The sequence below is a fragment of the Malaclemys terrapin genome, chromosome 1 (genome assembly GCF_027887155.1).
Source record: "Malaclemys terrapin pileata isolate rMalTer1 chromosome 1, rMalTer1.hap1, whole genome shotgun sequence".
Lineage (NCBI taxonomy): Eukaryota > Metazoa > Chordata > Testudines > Emydidae > Malaclemys > Malaclemys terrapin.
The window spans coordinates 52009818-52030438 of record NC_071505.1 but is presented as its reverse complement, the minus strand read 5'-3'; the positions used below and the strand labels follow the sequence as shown (position 1 = coordinate 52030438).

General features: G+C 42.7%; 1 protein-coding gene across 1 annotated transcript; it reads left to right on the top strand.

The window, feature by feature from the left end:
* The first annotated feature begins 17702 nt into the window (after positions 1-17702).
* On the top strand, positions 17703-18979 carry LOC128830581 (mediator of RNA polymerase II transcription subunit 15-like). Its single transcript, XM_054016445.1, has 2 exons — positions 17703-17920; positions 18470-18979. Exons 1-2 carry the CDS (start codon positions 17845-17847, stop codon positions 18970-18972), a joined length of 579 nt encoding a protein of 192 aa, XP_053872420.1. The 5' UTR covers positions 17703-17844; the 3' UTR covers positions 18973-18979.
* The last annotated feature ends 1642 nt before the right edge of the window (positions 18980-20621 follow it).

Sequence of the window (20621 nt, the reverse complement as noted above, 5' to 3'; positions counted from 1 at the left end):
ACCATAAAGGGGCAGAGAGGAAGAGGAGCCAGCCTGTGCATTTCCCCCACTGCACATGAGGTCGCCAAATGAAATTAATAGGGAGCAAGTTTAAAACAAACAAAAGGAAGTATTTCTTCACACAACGCACAGCTAACCTGTGGAACTCTTTGCCAGAGGATGTTGTGAAAGCCAAGACTATAAGAGGATTCAAAAAAGAACTAGATAAATTCATGGAGGATAGGTCCATCAGTGGCTATCAGCCAGGATGGGCAGGGATGGTGTCCCTAGCCTCTGTTTGCCATAAACTGGGAATGGGCGACAGGGAATGGATCACTTGATGTTTACCTGTTCTGTTCATTCCCTCTGGAGCGCCTGGCATTGGCCACTATCAGAAGACAGAATGCTGGGCTAAATGGACCTTTGGTCTGAGCCAGTATGTCCGTTCTTATGTGGTGAGGGTGGAAAGGGTATTAAGTGTCTTAAATGGAATAAGTGGGAACCAGTTGGGGTAGTAGCTCCTGGAGGATATTGGTAAAAAAAGTTGGAGATTCCGGCTCTGTAGTCCTTGAGTTTCCTAGTGAATTAGAATTTACTGACTCACTGCCTATTTCTGTGAATGGCCCTTGCAGAGTCTGTTTTAGAAATTGCACTCTTCAGTTTTTGCTTAGCCATATCTGGTAGAGAGCAAAAGTTATCTATGATATCTGTCCAGAGGGCTATGTGAAATGAGTTGTTGGTTTTAATCCAGTTCTTAGTGGAGACATGTCCACTTCACTAAAATATTCCATGACAATTAGCACTAAGCAGCAACTTTAGAAGAGAAGCAAACGATTCAATGGGCCTAGAGTGTGAACTATACTTTCCTCCTTAGAGATGGTTCCCTTCTAGTCAGAGTTGAGTCCCTCTGCACTGGCACAGAAAGGAAGCAGCTGCTTGTTCCTGCTCTATGGATAAGTAACCTTATCCAAAACCTATTGGAGGCAGTAGGAGTCTTTCCATTGACGTTAGTGGGCTTTGGATCAGGACAAACAGAGAATTTAATTCTCCATGGCTGTTGATCTGCCATCTTTCGCCAGCACTAAATTCAATTAAAAAAGAGAAAAAGCTAAGCTCAAACAACATCATTAAGGAATCCAGCTTGGAGACTGACACCAGCCAATACATTCCTCTCTTTCTTCCCCATTCTACCATCTGTCTTGGTTTTATAGCTGCTACTTTTTTTCATCATCAGACTGACGATGAATATCTATAGTCCATTTGCAGAAGGATTTTTTTTATATTTCCACCTATCGTTAAAATCCAAAATCAGAATCTGTTATAATGAGATATAATATTGTAGTGAAGAGGATCTGGTAATGAATAAAACTCACATGAAAACTACAATCATGTGAACAATTCAATTTTAAAGCAGGAGATTTTATCCTCGCAGCTGGCCCGTGTAGTTCAGGATTTCAGTAGCGCTTCACCATAGTCCTGGACACCAAAATCTTTACTTAAAAAGTAAGCCGCAAGTTATTTAATGTTCTTGATTTGGTTTTATAACAAAAGGAATAATTCTAAAGCCTGCTACCCCCCTGCTTGGGGGTTTTAAGGGTAGTTCACCTATACAATAGATATATCAAAGTTAGGATTGGAACAGACTTCAGAGGTCATCAAGTCCAAATCGCTATACCTAGAGCAGATTATCCCCTACACTGCTCCCCAAAGTGTTAACTGAATCGTTTGATGAACACTTCTATTGATGGTACCTCAGAAACCTCTCTTGGCAGCTCTTCCATTGTCATATTGCTCTTGCTGTCAGTAACCTCCTATCTAATTTAAACTTGCCCTCCTCCACTTTAAAGACATACTTCCTGCCAGACATCCTTGGTCGTCCTGGAATATCTCTTCCCTTCTTATATTATTTTCCCTCTAGGACAAAACTATGGTACTACGCATTACCTCTTTCTTTATTTCTGTATACAATATTTTAAATTTTTTAACCTTTCCGAAGCTTTCCACTCTCATCAGACTTTTACTCTTCCTTCTCTTTACTTTACCATCACTTTAATTGTGAATTGGCCAGGACTGTACATTGTATTCCAGTGATGCCTTAACTATGCCATGCATAGGTGAGTTAAAATGTCTCTAACCTTACATGCAGTACCTCACATCATTTTCCTTTGTAATCATGTCAGAGTACAACACAGTGGGCTACATCTCAGCTGGTACAAACTGGAATATCTCCACTGAAGTCAATGGTACATTGATTATTAACCTGGACTATCTGAAGGTAAGTGTAACAGTTAAAAATCTCCAGAGCTCTAAGAGAGAAGATACATGAATACGATGACTCAAAGGCACATTCTGTTCAGTGGGGAAAGTGATAGAGGAAAGGAGAAAATAATTTTGGCAGATTTTGTGCGTGAAATGGGCTGCAAGCTACTGCAGTCGCAGAAACTGAATGCTGCTTCAGGATAAAATATAGTTTGTACTAATAAAGTCTTTTCCCACACATTGTGACCTTTCTAAGTTGCAGGAGTTAAATGGAGCAGAGATTGAGAACATCCATTTTTCTCATTACAGCTGCAGCAATATTATAGAGCACATTGTTAGTGAGATGGAAAAGAAATTAGCAGCACATTTGTACAATGTGGACTTTCGCACTTTCTGTCTCTCATGCACTCTCACAAGCTCTCTCTCTCTCTCATACTCTGATTCTTGATGAGAACACTCTCTTCAGTAAATCAACCATTAAACTTTATAGCCATGCACAAATTGACAGTAAAAATGTCAACAACATTTTCCTGGGTCCTCCAGAAGCAATCAAGGTAAATATAGCAAGGAATTTGCCCCCATTCTTTCCTTGAGTTTCTAGCACATAGAAAGTTAACAGAGGATGCTGTAGCCATAAAATTAAATGTCTGGCATTGCAAAAACATGAAGCAGCTATAAAGCCTGGTAAAGAGAGTGGATTATGCATGTTATGACAGATAAGGTCCCTTTGGCATATGCCATTCAATGTGTTGCCTCTTGTACTAGAAGTAGTAATTGGTAATGTGTTGACAAAATGTGCAAAGAATAATTTCAAAATGTTCTTGTGGAAATTATGTGTAATTTTTAACCATTTAATAACACAAGAGTTAGTGCCAACTACCTGAACTTGTCAGTATAAGCCCACCATTCTATGTAAGATGGAGAGTCAACTGTCCTAAAATTGCTTTATCTTTTCATTTCCAAGGAGAGCTAAATCTTTTCTTAGCATAAATACTTTAAATTTGTATGAGATACTATCAAAATATGAGTCATCAATGGCTAAAAACAGATAGACATAAAGAAACTTTTAAGACAAAACCTTCTTGTCCTTCAAAGGGTTTTCCAGACCCAGTGGGAATGGCTGGATTCTGCTGCAGGTAAACACAAGATATCTGGGATGCATCATGGACGTTCCTACCCATAGAGCATCATGGAGCCCAGTGCTCTTATAAGGGGGAGAGGGATAGCTCGGTGGTTTGAGCATTGGCCTGCTAAACCCAGGGTTGGGGGTTCAATCCTTGAGGGGGCCACTTAGGGATCTGGGGCAAAATCAGTACTTGGTCCTGCTAGTAAAGGCAGGGGGCTGGACTTGATGACCTTTCAAGGTCCCTTCCAGTTCTAGGAGATAGAATATCTCCATCAATTTAACCTCCTTACATCCCAATGAAGTATAATCAGAGCGATGAGGAAAATGATACTACCATTCCACTAATCTACAGACATTATCCTCAAGTTGCAGTGACAACCAGACATTACTGCAGCTTTCAGGCTATATTAGCCATGATGGAGTGGATCTCCTGCCAATGTCTATGAAAGATCTCAAGAGAAGCCCAGCTACATGCAGAGACAGAAGATTTGCCCTTTAATTACAAGTTCTAACATAGGATCCAAAAGGGTTCTGGTTCCACTGGGCTAGCAGTGCAGGCTTCTCTGGGGTTGGAGTGCCTTGGGTTCCTGGGGCATTTGGGGAGAATGACAAGGAGGAGGAACTGAAAATAGGGAACTGAGGCATGGAGACAGTAAAAGAATTGCCCGCGATGACATTGGAACCATGCAATTGAACCAGTGGCCCCCTCAAGTGCCAGGCTGTTGCCGTGATCACTGGACCATCTTTCTTCCATGTACATAGAGGATATCCCATCTCATCTCCTAGAACTGGAAGGGACCTTGAAAGGTCATCGAGTCCAGCCCCCTGCCTTCACTAGCAGGACCAAGTACTGATTTTGCCCCAGATTCCCAAGTGGCCCCCTCAAGGATTGAACTCACAACCCTGGGTTTAGCAGGCCAATGCTCAAACCACTGAGCTATCCCTCCCCCGATGGAGGATGGAGCTAAGGTTGTGCATGAAACAATAACTCTCTTAATGTGGATTTTCTACATGACTTTAAAAAGTAAAAGATGGGAAAAAAGAAAAAAACATAAAAGGGAGTTTCACTCTCCAGGATACTGTAGCTTTGCTGCTTTTCATAGTTCCTCAGGTCTATGGTAGGGAGCCATTCTTTGAAGCCCCTTACAAACTACACAGTAGCCCACCCACAACTTTCACACTGTACAAGGTTCACTTTACTATTTTTGCTTCAAAGCTAAGGAAACCCACACTGCAGGCACACCACAGTCTGCCTCGGGGCTTATCTACACTATTATTTTTAAAGTAATGTAACTACACCAGTGCAACCCCCTAGTGTAGATGTTATGCACTGGTATAAAAAGTGACTTGCACCTCCTATGCCGATGTACCCTTTTTTATCTGGGGTAAATTGCAGTGGCGAAACTCACTTTTTACACCAGAGAGTTGCAAAGATCCCCAATGAAGACATGCATTTAGTAGCAAACTTTACACACTTAGTGGAAACACATGTACAAGGTAATCAAATATATTGTTACACACACCTTGGACATTTTAATTTTTTTTATGAAAAACTATACAACAAAAAGGGTTTGATTTTTAACAGCCAACCTTCTTTCAGTTTTCAGCCTCTCTCTCCCTTTTTTTACTCTTCTACTCACTTACTATTTAAAGAAAAATTGCGGGGTTCTTTTGGCATGAAATTATTAAAAAACAAAACCCAAACCAGAAAATATTTCAAAAATTTCCATAAAAAATTATATATTGGCTTAAACAAAACCATTTGGGCAGAGACAACATTGGCAAATTTTAGATCAAAATATCAACATTTGAACATATTATAAGCAACTAAAAATGCTTGCTTAAACTGGAAACCATTATGCAACCTAAACTTTAGTGATTGATGCTGCACCTGCTATGCTGCAAGTAACCTTCATAACATCCTTCTGAGTTATAGTAAATATTAACCCCATTTTTATAGATGGGAAAACTGTGATTAAGTGACCTGTGCAACGTTACAGAGAAGCCTGTCTGAGGCAGTAATAGCACTGCAATTTTCTAAGCTCACTCCCAGATTTTAGCTGCAGACTGTCTTCATGCAAGGTAGTTAGTAGCATTAGTATTATCCCCTATTTGACATCCCTCTGATATGAAAATAGGGAGCAGGCACAGAATCCAGAGTGCCAAAGGGAGCTGTGCTGCCAAGGGAGAAGTTGGGCCAGAGACTCAAAGTGGAGGGAATGGTCTTTTGTGGAGATAGGCTGGGGTCTAGCTGCTTTTGTTTGTACTCCTCAGCTGATATATATTGTACCAGCTGGGTTTTACCAACACCACACCTCTTCCCACTCTGTGCTGGCCTAAATATTTCAGGGACAAATATAACTTTAACTCTTTTAGTTCCAGTCCCCAGGGTTTAACCTTCCATGTTGTTATTCCCCAGCAAGGGTGTCATGTGTCCCTGTACTTTACATGGATTTTGAATTCCAGAATGGTAGTAACCTGGTTGTCTGACTGAGATTCCCAATTATTTTACACTACACTTGCCTTAGTTACAAACTGATGAATTTTGAAATATAAAAATGTGTCTAAAGGACAAGCTTAGCCCTTCTGCCTTCACTTTATCTGATTATATGTGGAATGATCCTACCTATAAGCATAGGCGCCGACTCCGTGGGTGCTCTGGGGCTGGAGCACCCACAGGGAAAAATTAGTGGGTGCTCTGCACCCACCGGCAGCCAAGCTCCCCTCCCCGCCCCACCTCACCTCATCTCACCTCGCCTCGCCTCCACCTCCTCCCCTGAGCGCGCCCGCGTCCCCGCTCCTCCGCCTACCTCCCAGTGCTTGCAGTTGCAAAACCAGCTGTTTTGTGGTGTAACACACTCTGGGAGGGAGGGGGAGGAGCGGGAAGACGGGCACGCTCAGGGGAGGAGGCGGGGAAGAAGCGGGGCCGAGGCAGGGATTTGGGGAAGGAGTCGAATAGGGGCAGGGAGGAGGCAGAGTTGGGAAGGGGTTGGAATGGGGGTGGGGCAGGGGCAGGAGGGGGAGGGGGCAGGGGTGGAGTTGGGGTGGGGCCGGGGGCAGAGTGAAGTCGAGCACCCACCAACGCTGGCAGAACTCAGTGCCTATGCCTATAAGTGACATTTCAGTAACATTTACTAGAAAAATCTATCTTTACTGTCTGTTGTTGAATCCTGTGATTTGCTTGTACCATTGAGTTCCACTACTTCGAGTGTGTGCTAGCTCATTAGGGGACCCTAAGCAGAAATATTTTTGCCCTAGTCCCACAAAACACATATTAATAATTAATGGGGTGGGGGGGGTGGAACTGCTTGGGGTTGTAAGCAATTACTTAGTCTGCTTATGCCTAGAGCCAGATCTGCCTACATCCCATGGCAGCTAAACTTGTTTGGACTGTCTTATTGGTTTGGTATCCATCATTACGAATCATTACTTGTATTGGGCGTGACTCTCGTCTCCCTTATAGCAGTGTAAACCAGGAACAATTGCATTTAAATCAGTGGAATTACACCAATGTAAAACCCATGCAAGTGAAAGAGAATCAGGTTCAGCATTTCCCTCCTTGTGTGTTCAAGTGGTTCCGTTTGTCTTGGAAAAATCTGTTTTATTCATGAGTTGACTGAAGGCAATTCCTTTTGGGTCCTACAGCACCCTGTGACTGCTAAGTCATTGGTTAATTTGTCTCAAATGATTCATCTGTCTAATTTACTGATCCTAGCAGAAGGGCCGTCTATCCTAGGTTATTTGCCATGGGCCCCTTGCTCCTTGGGCAAAGGGGCATTAGGGCAAAGATGAATTGGGCCTACAGGTTTTACTGCTATTGTCTTTTGGACATTTAACTATGTCCATGCTGCTGCTCATCACTGCAGTGTCTAAGTGCTTTCCATGTAAAATTGGCAGCAGTCGCAAAGTCTCTAGCGGACTTCATGGAATCTTTGGCACTTCTCCCTTGTCAGGATAAAAATGGAATTTCAAAAAATGTGTTCTCTTTTAATTCTGGGCAAAATAGGCCTCTGCTCATGCTGAAAGCATCAGTTAGAAAAAAACTCTTTATTTATATCTGTTTTTCTAGAAATAACTTTTCGTCATTAGTAGATGAGGATATCATTTTAAACATGGCCTGTTTCCATTTCTCAAATGTTGCTAGAACTGATTCATTCCTGCCATAGCAACAGCAAAGCCTCAAGGCCTGATCCTGCAATGTGGAGAATATATCCACAAATGTTGGTCTTTACTGAAAATTGAGTGTGCTCTGTACCTTGCAGACTTTAATTTGTATAATAACCTGCCCCAGATGTCATTGTCATTTTTTTCATAGAATCATAGAAGTTTAGGGTTGGAAGAGACCTGAGGAGGTCATCTAGTTAAGCCCGCTGCTCAAAGTAGGACCACCTCCAACTAAATCATCCCAGCCAGGGCTTTGTCAAGCTGGGCCTTAAAAACCTCTATGGATGGAGATTCCACCACCTCCCTAGGTAACCCATTTCAGAGCTTCACCATCCTCCTAGTGAAATAGTTTTTCCTAATATCCAACCTAGACCTCCCCACTGCAACTTGAGACCATTTCTCCTTGTTCTATCATCTGCCAACCATTGAGAACAGCCAAGCTCCATCCTCTTTGGAACCTCCCTTCAGGTAGTTGAAGGTTGCTATCAAATCCCCTCTCAATTTTCTCTTCTGTAGACTAAATAAGCCCACTTCCCTCAGCTTCTCCTTATAAGTCATGTTCTCCAGCCTCCTAATCATTTGCGTTGCCCTCTGCTGGACTCTCTCCAGTTGGTCCACATCCCTTCTGTAGTGGGGGGCCCAAAACTGGATGCAATACTCCAGACATGGCCTCACCAGTGCTAAATAGAGGGGAATAATCACTTTCCTTGATCTGCTGGCAATGCTCCTACTAATGCCAAGAAGGCTAACATCATATTGGGCTGCAACACGGGCACACTGCTGACTCATATCCAGTTTCTCATCCACTGTAATCCACAAGTCCTTTTCTGCAGAACTGCTGCTTAGCCAGTCAGTCCCCAGCCTGTAGCAGTGCATGGGATTTTTCTGTCCTAAGTGCAGAACTCTGTACTTGTCCTTGTTGAACCTCATCACATTTCTTTTGTCCCTATCCTCCAGTGTATCTACCACTCCTCCCAGCTTAGTGTCATCTGTGAACTTGCTGAGAGTGCAATTCATCCCATTATCCAAATCATTAATTTTGAACAAAACTGGCCCCACGACTGACCCCTGGGGCATACCACTTGATACCGGCTGCCAACTAGACATTGAGCCATTGATCACTACCCATTGTTTAGTAGTTTCCAGTGACTCTTAAAACCCAAATCTAAATGGATCATAACTTTGCTGATAAGCTTTATCATGTTCCAAATGATATGTCTTCAAATCATTACGGCCTGATGAAACACATCCTAGAATACTCAAGGAACTGACTGAGGAGCTATCTGAGCCATTAATGATTATCTTTGAAAAGTCATGGAAGACTGGAGAGATTCCAAAGGACTGGAAAAGGGCAAATATAGTGCCTATCTATAAAAAAGGGAATAAGGACAACCGAGGGAATTACAGACCTATCAGCTTGATCTCAAGTAACTGGAAAGATAATGGAGCAAATAATTAAGCAATGAATCTGCAAATTCCTAGAAAATAATAAGCATGGAGTTGTCAAGAACAAATTATGTCAAACCAACCTAATAGTCTTCTTTGACAAAGTAACAAGTGTTGTGGATGGGGGGGGAAGTGGTAAATGTGGTATATCTTGACTTTTGTAAGGCTTTTGATACTGTCTCGCATGACCTTCTCATAAACGAACTAGGGAAATACAACCTAGATGGACTACTATAAGATGGATGCATAACTGGTTAGAAAACCATTCTCAGAGAGTAGTTCCAGTCAAGCTGGAAGGGCATATCGAGGCTTCCCACAGGGATCAATTGTGGTTCTATTCAATATCTTCATCAATGATTTAGATAATGGCATAGAGAGTCATTTATAAAGTTTGCAGATGATACTAATCTGGCAGTTGCAAGTGCTTTGAAGGATAAGATAAAAATTCAAAATGATCTGGACAAACTGGAGAAATGGTCTGAGGTAAATAGGATGAAATTCAATAAGGACAAATGCAAAGTACTCCACTTAAGAAGGAATGATCAGTTGCACACATACAAGATGGGAAATGACTGCCTGGGGGTCATAGTGGATCACAAGCTAAATATGAGTCAACAGTGTAACACTGTTTCAAAAAAAGCAAACATCATTCCGGGATGTATTAGCAGGAATGTTCTGAGCAAGACACAAGAAGTAATTCTTCCGCTCTACTCCGATCTGATTAGGTCTCAAGTGGAGTATTGTGTCCAGTTCTGGGCAACACATTTCTGGGAAGATGTGGACAAATTGGAGAAAGTCCAGAGAAGAGCAACAAAAATGATTAAAGATCTAGAAAACATGACCTATGAGGGAAGATTGAAAAATTGGGTTTGTTTAGTCTGTAGAAGAATAGACTGAGGGGTCATCATGATAACAGTTTTCAAATACATAAAAGGTTGTTACAAGGACAAGGAAGGTAAATTTTTCTTGTTAACCTGTGAGGAAAGGACAAGAAGCAATGGGCTTAAATTGTAGCAAGGGTAGTTTAGTTTGAACATTAGGAAAAACTTCCTAGCTGTCAGGGTGGTTAAGCACTGGAATAAATTGCCTAGGGAGGTTGTGGAATCTCCATCATTGGAGTTTTTGAAGAGCAGGTTGGACAAACACATTTCAGGGATGATCTAGATAATACTTAGTGCAGGGGCCTTGAGTGCAGGGGACTGGACTAGATGAACTCTCAAGGCCCCTTCCAGTCCTATGATTCTTTGATTCTGTGATGAGGTTTTATACCTTTGTTTTTAAAATCAGTAAACTGACATCCTGTCAGACAGCATATTGGTATTTAAACTTGAATTGTTTGTTCTGATGTATGACATTGTCTTTGCCCCAGTAATCTAACAGAATTACTGATTCCCTATGAACCCCAATTCTCTTTGGGCTCCTTAGATGGAAGATTGTTAGCTGCCCCATATCTTAGATCAAGAACTTTAAGACAGCTTGTCTTTGGAGGCAGGAAGATTGCATAACTCTTGTATTGAATTTTCTGTCTTTGTACATTACAGAGGCTCTGATCTACTAGTTGTTTCCAGACTGCTTTAAAGATCTATTGACTAAGTTGTATCGGTTCCTGTTTGAAAAATATCCTTTGTTATGCTACAAAAATTACAGCCTACAATTTTTTTATTATTATTACTGAATTGCTGAGTGCCTGATTCTGCATCCTTAACCAAAGTCATTCTGAGTCTCACCTTTCAACACATATGTCCCCCAATACAGGACTTGCCCCTGTCAGGGTCACTACAGTACGGCTACCCAGGTGGAAGGCAGTGTAGATTCCAAGTGAATCTGGCCTGCTATTGTTGATTAGCAAATACCATGCACTATCTAAAATGTGCATTGTGGCTGAGTTAATGCACTTACACCAATAGTGGAAGTATTTGAATTTGCTGGCTTCTTTTGTGTGCTTGATTTCTCACTCTTAATGTTGTTTTAATATAGCGGATTTCCAACTGTTCTATCTAATAGCATAAAATGTCCTCCAAACTGTTTCTTGAATGTCAAGGTTGTTTATTGAACCTGAAGCATCATACAATTGCCAGGATCTCACCTGGACATTGAAAATAACACATGCTATATACCCCTGTCCAAATAGTATGTGTATTCCTGATTATTGATAGTAGTCTATATGAATCTTCATTTCTTTGATGTGGCAATTTATATATTGATCTTAGCAAAGCCGGTTAACATCTCTGTACTTATTGCAACATGACTGTCATTTTAGACAAGCAGGAAGGAGGTCACCTGGAGAATTTGGTCTAAAAATGCCACTTAACAGGAATCTATTGTCTTCATGTGAAAAGGTTATAAATATATTTAACAGAAAAGGATAAGTACGAAGGTGAGGAACAACTGGAAATGCCTGGAACCTATTCCCCCACTGTCCATTATCTCTTGTTTCTACACAATACTGTTTAGAATAGTGTGCTAGAATTAAATATTATTTATTCTCTTCTAGTTTCCCTTCTTAAGCTGTGATTTTCCACATGGCTAAATGTTGTTTACAAAAGAATATAATTAGAAATACTTAATAAAGAGGCTACAAAATATGTCAGAAAGCTAAGGGGCCCGATTCCGATCAGTTACACCAGTGAAAATCCCAAGCAACTCCACTGAACTTGATGGCATTACGCAGGGTTTACGCCAGTGGAAATGAGACTGGAATTTGGCCAATTGTTTTATACTTCTGTGATCCTTGAGTTGACTCCTTCATCCCCTTATTGACTGACCTGATGCAAAGCACAACAGTTCCAATAACTTAAAGGAAGAGAGTAAAAACTCTCTAGCTTTTGTATTCACTTAGGCAAGACTAGAGAATTCCAATGACCAGCATGAAAAGAACAATATGCTAATTTTAGTTATTTATGGGTTTGAATTTGAATTGTAGAAAAAGAGAATATTATTGAAATATTCATTTTAATAGTAACTGTCTTGACAATACCTAATTTGTTCGCTAATTAGGCTTCCATGACCATTTTTTGTACTGTCACTTTGTATTTGGATTATGCACACTTCATATTGGAAGTCCCCTGGTGCATTCAGCAATCTGAATGCAGCATATACTGCAGTTTGGAATACTTGTCTGCATATTAAAACTAGTGTAAAGTGCTTGCTAAGTGCCATTATGTGAAAGGGGCCATGTGATTATGATAATAGGGCACATTGGTATGTCATGGGAAATTGGGAATGAGTGTAGGGACTGGCAAAGGGTTAAGGTATAGTAGGGGAGAAAGTATTTCCTGATTGCTGGCTGGAAACTTTGTGCAGGAAGACTGGGGAAATGAAAAAAATGGATGTAAATAGTGATGCTGCTAGATATGAGAAAATGGATATTCCAGTGGCTTGAAGAGCTTATATAAAAGAAGGAATATTAGTTTTTGTACTTACCAGAGCAACGGCTACTGAAAGACCACTGGGAATATTGACAGTCAAAGGAGCTCTTAGATGGGAAGGGAATATGTGCTTTGGTGTTGTGGTATGAGTAGAGCTGTGCAATATGCACAGGACCAGATCCTGACCTGCTGTAAACTGAGCTATGATGATTTACCCAATCTGAGAGTATGGCCCACGATTTTCATGTTTTCATTCTCATGAGAGTGGCCACGGCTTCATTTCTTATTCTATGACTCCTCTAATTTTGTTTTGTTCCCAGTTTGCAACAATGTTTTTACATTAAAAACATACAAAAATGAAAGGTTTTTTTTAATGAATTTTTTAATGAATTTTTTTTAATTCCGAAGCCCATCGGCATAAGAGTCCATTTTTATTTGGAATAAAGAATTGTTTCACTTGAACAACATGAGCCCCAGAGCAGAACTTTCCACAAAAATGGACCTATTTTTGAGTGTGTAGTGACCAGCAAATAAAACCCTGCATTACGTTATGAATATTTTGCTTTTTAGGTAAGCGAATCTGTTTCTCTGTGATTAAAATTAATTACTAACGGGTATGATAATGAAGGAATGTATCAGTTATGAAAAGCTTTATTTGTGAAAAATATAATGGATGTTACCAGTGCTGAAAGTTCTGCTATTCTTTTAGACCTGGTTTGGATACTGTATTTTGTTGTATATTCACAAATCAAATTAAGAATGAAAGGTTAAGTTTAACTTCAGAAAATAAGAGCTTTTTTTTTTTTTTTAACTAAAAGAAGTAATGGAAAGGGTTGACAGCTTTGTGGTTAAGACAGCAGCCTGAGATTCAGGTTAAAACTGAGCAAATAACTGATTTTTTTCCAATCAGAGCTGAGGTGAAACATCTGGAAAAAAAAATTGGTTCAGTTTGAACCAAAACTGAATTTAAAAAAAAATTATCTCTGAAACAAAACAAAACAAAACAAAACAAAAGGGTCATATCGGGTTGAACAAAATGTTTCAGTCATTTTGAAATGAAAAGTGTTGACTTCTCATTTTGGAACTTTTCATTCAAACCAAAACTCTGTTTTTTCTTCATGTCCCATCACTTTTGGATGTTTTTCATCTTTTCGTTTTTAATTGCTAAATTTCAAAACAAAACATTTTGAAATGAAAAGGTGAAACATTTCATTCTGAAATGGTCAAAATAAAATGTTTCTAAATGGCCAAAGTGTTTTGTATGTTTTGGGTATTTTTTTCCCCTTTAGCCAAAACCATTCACCGAATATGACCCAAATTCATAAATAGTTTCAGTGTCTCCGACTTTCTGGTGAATTTATTATTGTTGAAAATTTTTCACCCAGCTCTACTCAGATCTTAGGTCAGTGCCCACTTAGACCACAGAATTCCCATGTGACCTTAGACAAGTCATTTAAACTCTCTGTGTTTTAGTTCCCCATCTGTAAAATGGGCATACTACTACACTCTACTTGATGAGTGTGGTGAGGAGAAATTAATCAGTGCTTGTGAGGTGCTCAGGTGCAACAAAGATGGGAACCATATAAGTAAATAGAAATAACCGACTGATTATTTAGTGAACTACTTTTGGTACTTCTGTTTTAATATTTGGATTACTACTATATGTGATCCAGACACACACCTGTGTGTTCCTAGTAATGTTGCCTGCCTAAAGGACTCTAGAATACTAAGCAACCATTGCCAGTTAAAGAGAAGCAGGTGGAGAGGGTGACCATCTACATTTAGAGAAAATAAAGGACACTTCACCCTTCGCATACTTACTGATTGACAATCTAACTTCCATCTCATCAAATACCTCTCTTTCTGAGGTGGATGGCAGGAGATCCTACCATCCTGTCATGTGGTATGATGATAGTAAAGAGAAAAGACATTTAAGTCTTTAGCCTGTTCCCATGGAAGTTAAAAGCAAAAACTCTTATAGATTTCAGTGGTGCAGGATCAAGCCCTGTTGATCAATTTGATATTAGTTATTTTTGTCAGCCATGTGTAGAGTTTTAACACATTTCTTGCCCATCTGAGACTGGAAACAAAGAGATACCTGTGACAAACTCCAGACAGAACGAGGTGCTAGACAGTGGACAGAAGTGTTGTCAACGTTATCTAAAACAAAAGTAATTTAGGTCATGTCATTCTTCCTTCTCGCTTCTTCCAGGGGAAGGTTGCCTAACACTATGCCTCAGGAAAGAGTTTCTGTCTCCTTTCGTTTGTACTGCAGATTAAAGTAGCATTGCTAAAAAGAGAAGCTGATGAAATGATGTTACATGCAAAAGCATAATGGAAAGGGAGCTTGAGGGAGAAAAAGTGATCTTGAGAAGGCAGTAGAGGGGTGTTGGGAGGGGCAGTTGTCCATACTCTGGGTCTCAGACTGGTGTTCCTAGGTGCAGGGAAGGTAGGAACTCCTTCTCCCTCTGGCAGCAAGGGACAACCAGGGGATGGCTCTTGGATAAGATAAGAGGGCTATTTTAATCTACAAAAATGAATAATTGTGGCAAGATGAGCAGAGCTGGAGACAGCCCATGAAATCCTGGCCTCAGCGAAGTGGATGGCAAAAATCCCATTGACTCCAATGGAAGCAGGATTCACCAAGTGGCGGGTTGCTCAGGTATTAACAGGGGCTCCCTCACAAATTATGTGTCATTCAGAGGCATATATCCTCTGTACAGGTGGCTGGGTGGTTGTTTAGGGAATGGGTCATATTTGCTCTGCTTTGCTAGGATAGAGGTCAAGTGGGGGAGCAATACAAGTGATGTGAGATAACACAGCTAACCAGGCTTCTTTCCACACTCTTAAAACTCCAGGCTATTCCAGGCAGGCAGATGAGCATCGACAGAGAGAGAAGCAGGCTCCGGTACCTACAGGATTCCTCCTCAGCTCAGCAATTTGGCAGACAGGGATAGTCTTGGAGATAAGATGTAGCCCTGAATAATAGGTCAGATTACAGCTTGGCTTATGGCCAGCAGGAAAATTCACTTGATTTTATTCAAGTGTCAGCATTTTCCAATGGAGATTTACAGGAGTCATCCTCCTTTCACTCTTCAACCTTCCAGTTACTCCAAGAAGCTGGTAGGTAATACAATTGGTGGTCCAAATAATCAAGCCAGATTATCAGTGAGAAGAAATAATTTTAGGTACCCACAGATAGAAGTGGTCACTGTACTGTCTTGCCCTCCCTATCACATGCTCATTTACCTTTGTAGCATAATAATGTTTTGAGAAACATGAAATTAGAGTAGCATTTTTTAAGTAAGGCACTTTTAAGATGAGAGAAAACAAAAGTCAACATCAAAAAAGCCAATGAGAAATAGAAGAGAGGTAATGGAGAAAACAATGACATATTGTATGAAACATATTTGGATAGAAAGGTTTGAGAAATAGGCACTAAGAAATAAATTGAGAAATATGAAAAGAAAAGGAGATACCACAGAGAACTCATCTGTATTTCATATGTACTGATTGAATTGCATGTCAATAAGAGATATGGTTTGAATTTTACACTTTCATTCCAGGCAATCCTATTTTCACACAACCCACAGCTGCTCAATCTCCAGCACTACACAGCTCAGCTAATATTTTTTTTAATGAAATAAATTATTTTTATGGTGTTCTCCATTTTCTCCCATAACCTCAGCCCCTTGATCTCTATTTTCAGAGTTTTGTTTCATTTTCTTTAAAAAGTAATACTTTTGAAAATAATAATGCTACCCTTGTACATAATGTCTTTCATCTAGAATGGTACCAATATTCTCTACAGACTGTGCAACCAGGACTAAATCCTGGAACTACAGCATAGTCCAAATGGCAGAGGGGTGTTATGGGGATTTACTCAAGGGTTTGGGGACAGGGAAGGAGATGTATTGCAGTATCCTCCACAGCTAATGTATCCCTCCACTAAAAGGGAAAATGCCCAATGGACCTATCTAATAATGGACACATTGGATCTGTACTACTCCTGCTTCCAAGCCCCTCTATGATGTAACTAGTACCAAAATCCTATCTACCCTCTTTCTCTGCAGGTAAACAGTGACAGTTCTGCTGTGTCAATGTCCTTCCATGTACATGAAGGAATGGTCAAGGGTTGGTCAATGAGGATACCTTCAGTTTACCCTGATATATAACAGCCCTGCATTTGAAATGCTACAAAGAAGTGATTGTAAGAGAGAAAGCAAATAAAAACTTCTCCAACTGACATGATTAGAGGAATATTTGTGCACACAATGTAATTAACCAAGTTGGAATTTTGCCAGGATATTGGGCTAAAATCTCCAAAAGCTCTTGCAAAGAGGGCAAATAATCTTAAAAGTATAGATATCAGACATGGGAAAGCCCGTGTAACACTGACAGACCCCAGTCGATCAAATCAGGGACCTCTGGGGCTTAGTGCATGAGCCTCATAAGCATGAGCTAAAACCCAACTGTCTGTTAGCTAAGGGTAGGTGACCAGATGTCCTGTTTTTAAAGAGAGAGTCCTGTTTTGGGGGACTTTTTCTTATAGGGGCACCTATTACCCCCAAACCCTGTCCTGTTTTTTCACAGTTGTTATCTGGTAACCCTAGCTAAGGCTGTAGAACAGACTCATTTAACTCTCTCTCTAAGGCCTGGTCTACACTACGGGTTTGGGTCGACTTTAGCAGCGTTAAACCGAATTAAGTCTGGACACGTCCACACAACGAGGCCCTTTCTTTCGACTTAAAGGGCCCTTTAAACCGGTTTCTTTACACCACCTCCGACGAGGGGATTAGTGATAAAACCGGCCATTGCGGGTCGGAATTGGGGTAGTGTGGACGGAATTCGATGTTATTGGCCTCCGGGAGCTATCCCACAGTGCTTCATTGTGACCGCTCTGGACAGCGCTCTCAACTCAGATGCACTGACCAGGTAGACAGGAAAAGACCCGCGAAGGTTTGAATTTCATTTCCTGTTTGCCCAGCGTGGAGAGCACAGGTGACCACGCAGAGCTCATCAGCACAGGTAACCGTCATGGAGTCCTCCCAGGATCGCAAAAGAGCTCCAGCATGGACCGAACGGGAGGTACGAGATCTGCTCGCCATATGGGGAGATGAAGCAGTGATAGCTGAACTCCGTAGCAGTAAAAGAAATGGAAAAGTATTAGAAAAGATCTCCAAGGCCATGAAGGACCGAGGCCATAACAGGGACACACAGCAGTGCCACGTGAAAATTAAGGAGCTACGGCAAGCCTACCGCAAAGCCAGAGAAGCAAACGGAAGGTCCGGGGCAGAGCCGCAAACTTGCCACTACTATGCGGAGCTGCATGCGATCCTAGGGGGTGCAGCCACCACTACCCCAACCGTGTGCTATGACTCTCTCACTGGAGAAACACACAGGGAAGACGGTTCGGGGAACGAGGAAGATGACGATGGAGGTACTGTAGGTAGCTCACAGCAGCAAGGAAGCGGAGAAACTGGTTTCCCCAACAGCCAGGATATGTTTGTGACCCTGGACCTGGAACCAGTAACCCCCGAACTCACCCAAGACCCTCAGGGCACACAGGAGACCTCTGGTGAGTGTAACTTTGTAAATATTTGTAAACATTACAAAAAAAAAGCAAGCAAGTCTGTTAACGTGTATGGGGATGGAGCGGAAATCCTCCAGGGACATCTCCAGAAAGCTCTCCTGGTTGAAATGGGGTGATTTTATTAAGGGGGACATTCAGAGGCGCCCGTTCCTGCTCTTCTGACCAGAAATGTTCCCCGCTGTTAACCACGCGGTGGGGGGGAGGGGTGAAGTGATCATCCCAGAGAATCGTGTGTGTGTGTGTGTGGGGGGGGTGGTTTACTTGTGTTTGTGCCGCATGTTAACCGGGAAACCGCAGCCCCCTCCTTTTACATTGAAACCCCATTTTAAATGGACAACCCAATTCATCCTTGATATGGGAAATGCGCTGCTGTTTGCAACCTTTCCCGCATGTTAAGAAGGTTAAAAAAGCCAAAACACTGTGGCCTACGATGGCTGCCTGCAAGCCGAAATATGCGACCTTGTAATGAAAGAGTGTACCCATTGTTCCCTAAAATGTGTCTTTTTTAACCACCTCTCCCTTCTCCTCCGCCAGCTGCAAATGTTTCTCCTTCGCAGAGGCTCGTGAACATTAGAAAGAGAAAACGTAAGACGAGGGACGAGATGTTCACGGAGCTGCAGATGTCCGCCCAGGCTGATAGAGCACAGCAGAATGCGTGGAGGCAGTCAATGTCGGAGATGAGAAAAGCCCAATATGAACGAGAGGAGAGGTGGCGGGCTGAATCGCGGGAAGAACAGAGCAAGTGGCGGGCTGAAGACGATAGGTGGCGTCAGCTTGCAGACAGACGGCAAGAGGCAATGCTCCGTCTGCTGGAGCATCAAAGTGATATGCTCCAGCGTATGGTTGAGCTGCAGGAAAGGCAGCAGGAGCAGAGACCGCCGCTACAGCCCCTGTGTAACCAACAGCCCTCCTCCCCAAGTTCCATAGCCTCCTCACCCAGACGCCCAAGAACACGGTGGGGGGGCCTCCGTCCACCCAGTCACTCCACCCCAGATGATCGCCAAAGCATCAGAAGGCTGGCCTTCAATAAGAGTTAAAGTTTTAAAATGCAGTGTGTCCTTTTCCATCCCTCCTCCCCCACCCATCCCAGGCTACCTTGGCAATTATCCCCCTACCTCTGTAAGGAACTAATAAAGAATGCATGAATGTGAAAAAACAATGACTTTATTGCCTCTGCAAGCGGGAGGGGAGGGGAGGGTGGGGTGGGGTGGTTGGTTTACAGGGAAGTAGAGTGAACCGGGTTGGGGGGGGGGGTTGGAGGGTTCATCAAGGAGAAACAAACAGAAGTTTCACACAGTAGCCTGGCCAGTCACAAAACTCGTTTTCAAAGCTTCTCTGATGCGCACCGCGCCCTGCTGTGCTCCTCTAACCGCCCTGGTGTCTGGCTGCGCGTAATCAGCGGCCAGGCGAGTTGCCTCAACCTCCCACCCCGCCATAAAGGTCTCCCCCTTACTCTCACAGATATTGTGGAGCGCACAGCAAGCAGCAATAACAATGGGGATATTTTTTTCGCTGAGGTCTGAGCGAGTCAGTAAGCTGCGCCAGCGCGCTTTTAAACGTCCAAATGCACATTCCACCACCATTCGGCACTTGCTCAGCCTGTAGTTGAACAGGTCCTGACTACTGTCCAGGCTGCCTGTGTACGGCTTCATGAGCCATGGCATTAAGGGGTAGGCTGGGTCCCCAAGGATCACGATAGGCATTTCAACATCCCCAATGGTCACTTTCTGGTCCGGGAAGAAAGTCCCTTCCTCCAGCTTTCGAAACAGAGCAGAGTTCCTGAAGACGCGAGCATCATGTACCTTTCCCGGCCATCCCACATTGATGTTGGTGAAACGTCCCTTGTGATCCACCAGGGCTTGCAGCAGCATTGAAAAGTACCCCTTGCGGTTTACGTAGTCGGTGGCTTGGTGCTCCGGTGACAAGATAGGGATATGGGTTCCGTCTATGGCCCCGCCACAGTTTGGGAATCCCATTTCAGCAAAACCATCCACTATTGACTGCACGTTGCCCAGAGTCACTACCCTTGCTATCACCAGGTCTTTCATTGCCCTGGCAAATTGGATCACAGCAGCCCCCACCGTAGATTTGCCCACTCCAAATTGATTCCCGACTGACCGGTAGCTGTCTGGCGTTGCAAGCTTCCACAGGGCTATCGCCACTCGCTTCTCAACTGTGAGGGCTGCTCTCATCTTGGTATTCTGGCGCTTCAGGGCAGGGGAAAGCAAGTCACAAAGTTCCATGAAAGTGGCCTTACGCATGCGAAAGTTTCGCAGCCACTGGGAATCGTCCCATACCTGCAGCACGATGCGATCCCACCAGTCTGTGCTTGTTTCCCGGGCCCAGAATCGGCGTTCCACGGTATCAACCTGCCCCAGTGACACCATGATTTCCACATTGCTGGGGCCTGTGCCTTGTGAGAGGTCTATGTCCATGTCAATTTCCTCATCACTCTCGTCGCCGCGCTGCAATCGCCTCCTCGCCTGGTCCGGGTTTCGCCTTGGCATGTTCTGGCTCTGCATATACTCCAGGACAATGCGCGTGGTGTTCATAGTGCTCATAATTGCCGCGGTGATCTGAGCGGGCTCCATGATCCCAGTGCTAGCTATGGCGCCTGGTCAGAAAAAAGGCGCGAAAGTAGTATCTGATGGACCAGGAGAAGGAGGGCGGGAGGGAGGGAGGGAGG

Bases quoted from the DNA above. Each gene is read 5' to 3' on its own strand.
- LOC128830581 (XM_054016445.1), top strand. From the start codon at position 17,845: ATGTTTGTGACCCTGGACCTGGAACCAGTAACCCCCGAACTCACCCAA. The intron at 17,921-18,469 runs GTGAGTGTAACT...CTCCTCCGCCAG, and splicing joins GGGCACACAGGAGACCTCTG to CTGCAAATGTTTCTCCTTCG.